Raw genomic sequence first — 10,710 nt, 5'->3', positions numbered from 1 at the left:
TCAATAAATACTACAACTCCCATCGCCGCCGCACACACACCAACCGCCATGATTGGAGTTTTCCTCCTCGCTCAGCCGCACCGTCAGCCCGGCTCTGAGAACTGCATTACCCAGATCACCAGAGACATACCCGGAAGCGTCGCTCCCGCTTCCGTGGTCACCGTGAGTTCGGTTCGCCGTCGGTTTCCTGCTGCGGTGAGGACAGCGGCGTCGAGACAGAACAGGGACAACTCCAGAGCAGCACCTCCGGGATAACCTCCACTGTACGATGAAACTGTTCGCCCCATCTCCATCTCTGGACACCCGCTGCTTCACGGTCATTCTGCTGGTAAGTCTGCGGTCTGTAACGCACTACCACGGCTAGCCGCTTTAAGCTAGCGTCGGCTAGCCACTAGCTAAGCGATGAGCCTGTGGTGGCATGAGACGTGGCTAATAAAGTGTTGAAGGTGACAATTCCACTCTCTCCTGGGGCCGAAGGTATTCACCAGGTTCACCGAAGGGCCCTTTGCACCGGGTTCCACCCACAGTTGCCCCCCTATGGCTAATCGAGTTATCCAGGTGCAGTGTCGACTTAGCCGGTAGTGTTGAATAACGTTAGCTGGGGTTTTATTTAGCCGTAATCCATCTTATACAACGTCACGTCTCTCACAGAACACAATGTATGTTCTCCAACTTTAAACACACGAGTAGAAGTTGCACCAAGTTTGTTTGGGGGTAATGCAGCCAGTTAGCATCGGATGCTATCACACAGTATCAGTGGGAAGATGGGCGCTATCTGCTAGCACGGTTAATCAAAAACCTTTTTATTTCCTGAATGGCCCCTGCAGTATTCACCAAGCCTTTTTATTTGATGTTGCAGAGATGCACACCGTTATTATTGGACTCTTAGCGTGTTTCTGAATGATGCTCGCCGGTTGGTGAAGTCCTCTGTTGTGGCTCATTCTCATTGGCTGACAACCCGGAACTAGACAGGGCGCAGTTTGGGCCTGCAAGAAAAACTTCAAAACTTGTATCAGAGGTTCAGAGAAGAATCGTGACAGGTTTAACAGCTGGGGCATTTTATACCAGACTGAGAGTGCGTGAGGAACAGGCTTTTTGTTCTGCTTTTTGTTCTGCTTTTTGTGTTGAGACTTTGTAACTTTTTAAGGGAGACAGGAAACTATATCTATAAGGCTGCAACAATTGGTTGATCTAGAGAGAATATTTACCATCTTTATTTTGTTGATCAATTGGGTGGAGTCACTATAATAAAATGACAAAATTCGCTTGTTTCAGCTTCTCCAATCCTTCTCCAATTCTCTACTCCAATTTTGTACTGTTGATCTGACAAAACACGACTTTTCAATATGTCACACTGGTCTTTTTAGGAGTTGTGATTCTTTCACCATTTTCTAATTAGTTTTAAAGAACGAACAAGTAACTTTTATTTGAGCATACAATTTAGAGATTAATTGGTAACAAAAAATCATGAATTTCATGCTTTAGTTGGAAGTGAAAGTCCAATTTTCATGAAATGAATATAAACATAATGCTGACAAGAAGTTATTATAGGAATGTCAAATGTTTTGAAATTTTATATTTTTAAACCTGCGTGAAAAATGATAATTTTAAATTAAAGCTCCTAATTCAAATTCCAACCAAAGTTTGATACTAGGTACTAGCTTTGCTGCTTTGTCATTGAATAATAAACGTAACATTTTGTATTGATTGTAAGTGGATGTGACATATGTCAAAAATATTAACCTTTCTAGATATTTCACATTCCAAACGCCTGTGGCCTACAGAGATGAATCTTTCTTTTATTTGAAGTGTCCCCATTGACATTCAGTGCTACTGTATTAACACCTGTATCCACAACATTCTCAAATTTGCTTAATATGTGATCAAACTTTATCAAATTATTTTACATTATACAATATATTAGCAGACCTCAGTGTGAGCAGAAGTTCACTCACTTATTTAAGTTATTCAGAAAAGCGTGGAGCAGCACCAGCTCTGGCTGTGCCATTGGTTTCTGTCACTAAATCCATATAAGATATTTGTATTTGTCACAGCTTCGATGAGGTTATCTGGCAGATAGGCTCTTTGATTAAAGAGTTAATTCAGGCTACAGTTTCCTTGTTTATTTTGGTCTCTGTGTTTTCAGTTGGCAGTCAGCTGCGCCCGCTTCTGTGCTCTTTCTCCTCATTTGACCCACCAGTGAATATCTGGTTTGGCCTTGACTTCTCTCTGGGCCAATCTCTTCATACAAGACTCTTTTATACAGTACTGTAACCAGAGCTGGAGTTCAGAAATCCCCATAATTACAACTTTATCTTTGTTTGCTCCAGTGTGGATGCCCGAGAGGGTGAATGAAAAACGAAAGAACTAAAATAGCATCAGTAGAGTACAAACATTTTCAGTCTCTGTATGAAACCACGTTTAAATTCACTAGACTTCGGTTTTTTGATGTGGATATGCACCAAATTGCACCGACTCAATCCTTAATACATGCTGGATATTTTTTCATCAAGATAAATACATATTTCTCAGAGATAATGAATGCAAATATTGAATAAATGCCCTATCCCATGTGTTTAACAGGTAATGTGTAAAAGAAACTGTCTGACTAAAAGAGAATGTATAAAAAAAATTAAATTGCTCCTATCGAAGTGTGTAATGATCACATTATTTGACTTGATGTAAATTATAAAAAGGCAAATACATTACATGTGTTAAAAATAGGCAGAATTAAAGAAAATGATACCCTAGTATTCAGTTCTTTTGTGGATACTTCAATTTGAATACTGGTGCTCACCTCAGTCTGTACGAATGCCAATTAGCAGTATGCTGACAAACGTGTTTGTTCACTCTGTGTTATCTCTGTGTCCGCCGCCTTCTTATGGTAAGCAGCATATTTCTGTTTCAATTGCTGATGGGTTATTTTTTCCTGTGTGTCTGCAGGTGATGGGCCTCTCTACCCCTGGTGCAGCAGAAATCACCAGTCTGGACTCGGGCAACATTGATGATGTCTTAAGTAAGACGGCAGACGTTACTTCTCAGAAGTGTCTTACAAGAGTATTTCCCCATTTTGAGAATATGTGTTTTTTTTTTTTTCTTGCTAAGATATAGATGAGAAGATACCACCACCATGTTAACTCACAGCCCCGCAGCTGGTTAGCTTATCTTTGTACTTCCTTCCTTTTTTTTTCTTTCTCAAAAAGAGCAAATAATCTAGTTCCCCAACTCTTTCTTACCAGGTCTTGGTTGTCTATTATTTTATGCCGCAGAGAGAGGTTCATTATTTCTCATCTTCTTTGTTACTTTGGGAGGATTTTATGTTTTCAGTCCAGTTCATCAGACTGTTTACATGTCGCCCATTAGACTTCAGTGAAACTTAGCATCTTAGGAAGATCTTGACCTGTAATGTAAAATGAGTTGTTGTTGTGGAAAGCAGATGTTTTTTTATAACCATGAGGTGGAAAAGCAAATCACTTTTTTCCTGTATTCCTGCCATCACACATGTGTTCATACTGACCACACCTATTGCTGCCTTCTCATAGTCTAACCAGTCCTTTTACAAATTTCATTTAATATTCATCATAGTTATTAAATGTCGGATGATCTAGAAAGAAAACCTTTTGAAGCACAACACCACATGGTTGAAGACTTACTATCGTTTTGTCTGGCATTCCACCAATCTGTGGTATGATGGATATATTTATTTAGCCATGAGTCAATGGTCATAAATTCATGTTGCTTAAAGGCTCTTTTTCTGCTATTTTGTTTTATTACCTTCATAAATAGAAAATTGAGCCATTTAAGATGAATTAGTCTAATTCATTTATTTTGACAGCAAAATATATATTGAGTGAATTTAATGAAGAATAGAGTCATGTATTTATTTCCGGTTTCTGTGCATTTTCTTTCAGATAATGCTGCGGTGGCATTAGTGAATTTTTATGCAGACTGGTAAGTGTGTTGCTTCTCTCCCCACCTCACTGACTTTTGCACATTATGGCAGTTTTACTCATGAAGCCAACATTTCCTATGAATTACACTTAGTGCCATTAATATGATGATGCTAGTGTCTTTTGCAGGGGAACTTTTTTTAATGGGTTTTATGTAGTGTCTGTTTTCTGAGTTGAAATTAATCAGGAGGTAAATTGTCTATATCTAGTTTCAAGTAGAAATACATTTAAGCTGCTTAATCAAACTCTGCAAGATCCCGTCTAGATGAGGGAAACAAATTTACTTAATGTACTCACAAGTTATAGAACGCCTTTTGACCTCACAACACGTTTCTCCCTCAACCAACCTGCAGGTGCAGATTCAGTCAGATGCTCCACCCAATTTTTGAGGAGGCATCGAACACGGTGCGGGAGGAGTTCCCTGAGGCCACGCAGGTGGTGTTTGCTCGCGTCGACTGTGACCAGCACTGTGAGTTTAACACTTTTATGTGTATTTTGTTAATGTGTCAAGAAAAGTACCACCCTTTTTAACATAAAACCTGAAAATATGAAGAGACAAGTCAAAGTATTATTAGTAATGTTGAAGCTGAATCTGGAAAATTTATTTGGATTTATTTACCAGCTCATATAAATAATGAGTCTATTATACAAGTTGTTAGAATTGTAAGTATATGTTTCCTAATTGTGTTTGTTATTTATGGGGATTTACTGCCCTAAACGGCTACAACACCCTCACAGTGTATATTCAGGAAACAAAAAACACACACACACACAATCTGTCGCTATATTTGATACACATATGTACACGTAGATGCCCAGCACACCAAAGCACAGGCACATAAACCGTCAGCCTCAGCCTTTTGAGATAAAGCAAATTAAAGAGAATTATTGATGACCTGCAAACTGTTTGAAGACTAATGACAAAACTGCTGGTTCCTGTGAAGACTGGAGGCTTAGAGGCACCCCACAGGGAGATTGACACCTGCCACACACACACACACACACACACACGTTCATTCACTGTGTGCAGAGAGAATATTTACTCTTGGTGGGGGAGAATATTTACTCTTTCATGTGGGAGATCAGAGCTCCGAGCTGACTGAAGCTAGTGTTTTCAGACTGAGGTTTAACTGCCGTCTCTGTCGCTGCGCCGCTCCTCATCCACCCACCCCCACGTTTTTTCACTCCATTTCCTCCTCTTCATCAATTGATTTGTCCTTCTTTACTTAACTTCCCCTCTGCCTCCTGTGTGTAGCGGAAATTGCCCAGCGGTACCGCATCTCCAAGTATCCGACGTTGAAGTTGTTCCGCAATGGGATGATGATGAAGAGGGAGTACAGGGGTCAGAGGTCAGTGTCGGCCATAGCTGACTTCATACGCCAACAGCAGGTCGACCCCGTTAAAGAACTGCACTCGATGGAGGAGGTTAACACTCTGGACGTAAGTGGCGATAGGTAATAAAAAAACGAACATTCAAGTGAATCAGTTATTTTCTTAACACCTCATCTTTCCTGTTGAACAGAGGTCAAAGAGGAACATCATTGGTTACTTTGAAAAAAAGGACTCGGAAAGCTACCACGCATATGAAAAAGTTTCCAACATCCTTCGAGACGACTGCACGTTCTCGGCTGCCTTTGAGTGAGTCAGTTATATATACTAGTCATTGATGTTCTGTTTATAACAGTTGATTTTAAACTATTCTTAACCACTTTGACTTCCAGCTCTGTCTCCGAGCCCGAGCGTTTCAGTGGAGACAACATCATCTACAAACCCGTGGGCGAGAACGTCCCTGACATGATCTACCTCGGCTCACTCGCCAACTTTGACCTGACCTACGCCTGGGCCCAAGACAAGTGTGTGCCCCTGGTCAGAGAGATCACCTTCGAAAATGGAGAGGTTTGTTTTCTGCTTTTGTGTAAAAAATAAATTTTCGTATTAAGATTTTCTATATTTTAACCTGATATTTTTATGCATGAGTGCATTGTAGATTTAAATGGATATTTACAATGTAAAACAGCCTGGAATCTTGGGAGTCTGTGGATAGTCCATCTGATAAGCCACATAGACTCACATTTATGTTTGACCCTTTGTGTTTGTGTGTTTTCCAGGAGCTGACTGAGGAAGGGATCCCTTTCCTCATCCTGTTCCACATTAGAGAAGACGGAGAGAGCTTAGAGAAATTCCAACACGAAGTGGCTCGCCAGCTCATCAGCGAGAAAGGTGTGTGGTTGTGAAATGAAATACCTGTCCGGCTTGTGATAGCTTGGCGTCAGAAGCCTTGGGTGAAGAAGTGGTTTTCATGACATTAACAGTATTCTCTCTCTCTCTCCTCCTCAGGGTCTATAAACTTCCTTCATGCAGACTGTGAAAAGTTCCGCCATCCTCTGCTCCACATCCAGAAAACTCCAGCCGACTGTCCCGTCATCGCTATAGACTCGTTCAGACACATGTATGTCTTTCCCGACTACAAAGACCTCGCGTAAGTACCACCTTTCACTTGGTTTACATAATTGTGTGGCTGCATGTGTGCAAAGCCTATGAATGACTGCATTGACACATCTCACAAAGAAATGTTTCACATGTTATACCAACATATGTCCCTCTTCCAAACCTTAGCAATTAGAAGTTGGTAACTTTTTAATACAAGTGGAAAATGCCCAAATTTAAATGACAACTCACCACAGATGCAGCTGTAATTAACACATGAATCATCCACATGTCAAATGGGTGTGATGTGTTCGGCCCTTTTGGACATTTTTGAACTGTTATTGCCTGATGCTGATAAGCTAAATGATATCATTGTGAAATTATTCATGACAGGATCTCCTAAAATAAAGTGAATTTCATTACACACACACACCCCCACACACACAGGACCACATCCGACACAGTCCATCGCGCACTGAGCATCAGAGAAATGTCACACCTCCTAAAATCCCTCCTTTATGAATGGGCCAGGACACCAGTGCTAATGTGACATGATTTGGCACGTGCAATAAGTGCTAAACTAATCTAATTTAATCGTATTTATTCTGCCCCCCCTTCCACCACTCCGCCTCCCCCCGTCCCCAATCAGAGTCTGATCAGATAGACAGAAGCCCCGAGGACTGACCAGCCTCCACAACCTAATTGCATCACATCACCACTGCATGTGGCGCACAGCTTGTAATTACATTAGCGCAGTGTATGTTATATATATGTCTGTGTGTGTGTGTCTTCATGTTGTCCTGACACACAGGGTTAGCTGCAACTGGGGACCAGCTCCGTCTGTGTGATATGACAACAGCTCATGACCTGTCGTTAATAAGCGCTCCTCACAGGACAACGCTGATATGGATTAATGTGGCTTCATGACACGTCCGCAGGGACTCGTGTCCTCCACTGCCACAAGCTGCTTTGTCTCATATTAGTGGTTGCTCTGTAGTTCAAGCAGGTCTGTCTTTATTGTTGGACTTGGTGTGCAGGAATTTCTTTGTCTGACCCTCAGATTCTCTCTAACAAAGAGATTTGCTTTAAAGTAGCACATTGAATTTCCCGTAGTGCAAACGAGTGGTCTGGCGTATGAGTCCTGCACATGCAGACGAAAAACCCTCAGGATTCAGGATAATGTCTTTCTCTGAATGATTCCTACATCTTAATGTATGTATGATATTTCAAACATGCAACTTAAACAAACCCTAATGCAAAGTCATCAAGCGTCATTCCTGCCTGCTAATTTATTTCAAGAAAACCATTTTAATTGGCACATTTTAGCATAGCTTTTATATTTCTCCAACAGCTGCCTAAGGGTCTTTAATGCAGGTCACCGTCCAGGGATACGTCCTCCATTAAAACCCCTGACAGTGTAACCTAACCTATGGTTTGATTTGCTGTTGCCTTTCTCCCGGACTGTCACATCCCCACGACCGCCTCCCATACCACTTTGCTTCAGAAAGACATTTTGGTATTTAGCTTGTCGGGGAAGGTGATCTCACGGCGCAGAGCAGGTTGTCCATTAATTGCTGGTTTGGGGATTCGATCCCAAGCTCCTGACAGGACCAGTGTCTTCTACTGCAGCTTCAACACAACTGATGTGTGAATAAGAAGCTACATTTTAACGGGGTTTCTCCGTGGCGCTAGAAAACCAGATACAAGAACGACTGGCTCTCTTTCTCTCTCTTTCATCTGCGGATTTCCAGCATCAGCACATGAAGCTCATATGTCGAAATATTTAATTAAGCAATTTCTGCTTTTCAGGATTAAATCTCACAAATTTGCACATAGATGAGAAGGTGGCTGAAATGAGCGAATTACAAATGGGTTTTCCAGTGAAGACAGTTTGAAGAATCCAGCTGGTTTGTACACTCATTTGAGAGATGTAAAAAATGTCTTGCATGATGTCCAATTTGTACATTTGTGTGTTTTTTCGCAGTATCCCTGGCAAGTTGAAACAGTTTGTGTTAGACCTTCACTCCGGAAAGCTTCACCGAGAGTTCCACCATGGTCCTGACCCCACAGACATCACACCTGGACAGGTTAGACAGCAGCACACACTGGACAGTCACTGACAGTTGGGTTTTCTTTGTCATGTGAAGTTGGATGGTTTTGAATTTGACTTTTCTCTTCAGGAGGAAACGGTAGAAGAAGCGGCCAGCAGCCCTCCAGAGAGCTCATTCCAAAAGCTAGCGCCCAGCGAGAATCGTTACACCATCCTCAATCGGGACCGCGACGAGCTGTGACCTGTACGGTCCTTCAGTGATCCTGTGACTCAATGCCACGCCCCGGGGTCTGGGAGGGGGTTCGGGTTGGGACAGGCCAGCGGGACAGAACAGCAACACCCAACACCCTTACTGAAGAGTGAGAGATGAAGAAGAAGAAGAAGAGGAGGATGAAGAGGGAGACGGCGAGGAGCACAGTCCATGACACAACCATGTTGGAATAACCTATATTTTCATAACTCTTTCACATACAATTTTTATTTTGGATTAAAAGGAAGTGGGGGGGGTAAAGAAGAAGAAGAAGTGTGTGTGGGCAGGGGGTCGGGAGCATTAGGACATCAAGAGAAGTGTTTTTACTTTTATTTTTTTGGAGCTTGTAAATATGTTTTTGCTACATGGGAGTCTCATTGTTGGTCTAAATTAAATGCAGAGTTTTCTTTATTTTATTTTGATTTTCATCACCCTGCTTTTTGTAGGAAACGGATGAGCTCCCTCACTCCAGTTGTACGGTTCTTATCTGTGGGTAGTCCAGTCCAGCTTGTCTGATAGGAGACGCTTAGTTAGTCTCACTGACCTCATGGCTGCGTCTCAATATGACCAACTCTTGTCGGATTGATTTGTATAGCACAAGTTCTAACTATATGCCTGTTTGAAGAAGCTGTATCTCCATATCTTCTCCACACAACCGCGGAGCTCTGAAGGAATAGAAAACATATTTAGAAAAATTAGGGTTAAAGCAATTTCAAATCCTGACTTGAAACAGAAGATAAAGAGACAGAGCTACTCCAGCCTATTGAGATGCACCCCTGCTATCCCTGGTACTAATGGTAATAGATAATGATGTCTCTTACAGTGCCTGTAGAAAATATTCACCCCTCTGACCTTTTTTATTTTTGTCACCAATCAACAGAGAAAACTTAAAAACCACTGTTCTCACACTGCACATGACCAAAAAGACACCATCCCCACCATGAAGCCTGCTGGTGGCAGCATCATGCTGTATGGAGGCGTCTCTGCTGCCAGCCCTGGATGGCTGGTTTTGGTAGAAAGCGTCAAATTGAAGCAACTAACAGAAACAATAAAGGAAAACCTTTGATTACGTTAATTTATTTATCTTAATCATGAATTAACAGAAATGACGACAAGGATAAATCTGTTTCCAGACTTTAAAGTCCAATTCAGAATTTGCCTACATGGATAATTAAATGTTCACGCTCTAATTTCACTGAGCAAAGGAAGGTGGAGGAGATGTAGTTTTACAGATTTATCCACATAACCTCGCGGCAAAAATTGATGCCAAATGTGCCTGTTTAAAGAATTGTCTTTAAGGATATGAATCCAACAAGAAATGTGGTGAGTCGTCAGTCTCTAAACCCTGATACTGATTTGTAGAAATCCCATTTGAATTGGAAATGATCTTCTGTGTCTAAAAGTCTCAATAACTTCACAGCTTTAAAACAGTAAAATATGAACAGGTCAAAGGGGAACGGGTCATTTTCATAGGCACCATGTTTGCCATGACACCTCTGAGTTGTGTTCCTGGGAATCAAAGTAGAGGAAAAACATGTTTTTGAACTGTACTTTAACATGATAGTACATTTATGAAATGGCTATTTTTTTTTTGCTATTACCTGTTGTCAAATGTGTCCTGCTGGGGGAGGAAAGACTGTGTCCCTCCTAGTGTTTAAAAAAAAGTCTCGAGACAACTGGGGGGGAGAGATCATTCAGTGAACGGTGGAAATTTCATTCAGACTTTAATACAAGTCCTCTCAAAACTGGCTTTTATCTCCCTGATGTATTTGGGGATTTTTTTGGTGCAAAGTCTAGATCCCTGAGATCCACTGAATGAAGTGAAGCCAGATCACGAGTGTGGGGGGGACCCATCTTCTTAGTTTGCAGTGTGCGTCCTGCCCTTCCAGAGGCCAGCAGATGCCTGCATAGTGACATATCAGCCCACATACAGGAGGTCAACAGGGGGTAGTGTGATGCCATTTCCAAACCAGTCATCTCAGAGGGGAGTAAAGTAAATTAAAAAATCATTTTACAGGATGTTGTGTTGTCTG

The 10,710-nt window shown here is 41.6% G+C and overlaps 1 protein-coding gene across 1 annotated transcript; it reads left to right on the top strand.

The window, feature by feature from the left end:
• The first annotated feature begins 152 nt into the window (after nucleotides 1-152).
• On the top strand, nucleotides 153-10,696 carry erp44 (endoplasmic reticulum protein 44). Its single transcript, XM_053432631.1, has 11 exons — nucleotides 153-328; nucleotides 2,944-3,016; nucleotides 3,912-3,951; nucleotides 4,304-4,419; nucleotides 5,206-5,390; nucleotides 5,473-5,588; nucleotides 5,672-5,846; nucleotides 6,059-6,170; nucleotides 6,288-6,429; nucleotides 8,362-8,464; nucleotides 8,558-10,696. Exons 1-11 carry the CDS (start codon nucleotides 269-271, stop codon nucleotides 8,666-8,668), a joined length of 1,233 nt encoding a protein of 410 aa, XP_053288606.1. The 5' UTR covers nucleotides 153-268; the 3' UTR covers nucleotides 8,669-10,696.
• Nucleotides 10,697-10,710: the final 14 nt, after the last annotated feature.

This window comes from Pleuronectes platessa, chromosome 10, assembly GCF_947347685.1.
Source record: "Pleuronectes platessa chromosome 10, fPlePla1.1, whole genome shotgun sequence".
Classification (NCBI taxonomy): Eukaryota; Metazoa; Chordata; class Actinopteri; order Pleuronectiformes; family Pleuronectidae; genus Pleuronectes; species Pleuronectes platessa.
Note: the sequence above shows the minus strand (reverse complement) of the source record. Positions and strands in the feature narration are given on the sequence as shown.

Coding starts and splice junctions, on each gene's coding strand:
- erp44 (XM_053432631.1), top strand. CDS start 269: ATGAAACTGTTCGCCCCATCTCCATCTCTGGACACCCGCTGCTTCACG. Junction 3,017..3,911: donor CAACATTGATGATGTCTTAA/GTAAGACGGCAG, acceptor ATTTTCTTTCAG/ATAATGCTGCGGTGGCATTA. Junction 6,430..8,361: donor CCCGACTACAAAGACCTCGC/GTAAGTACCACC, acceptor GTTTTTTCGCAG/TATCCCTGGCAAGTTGAAAC.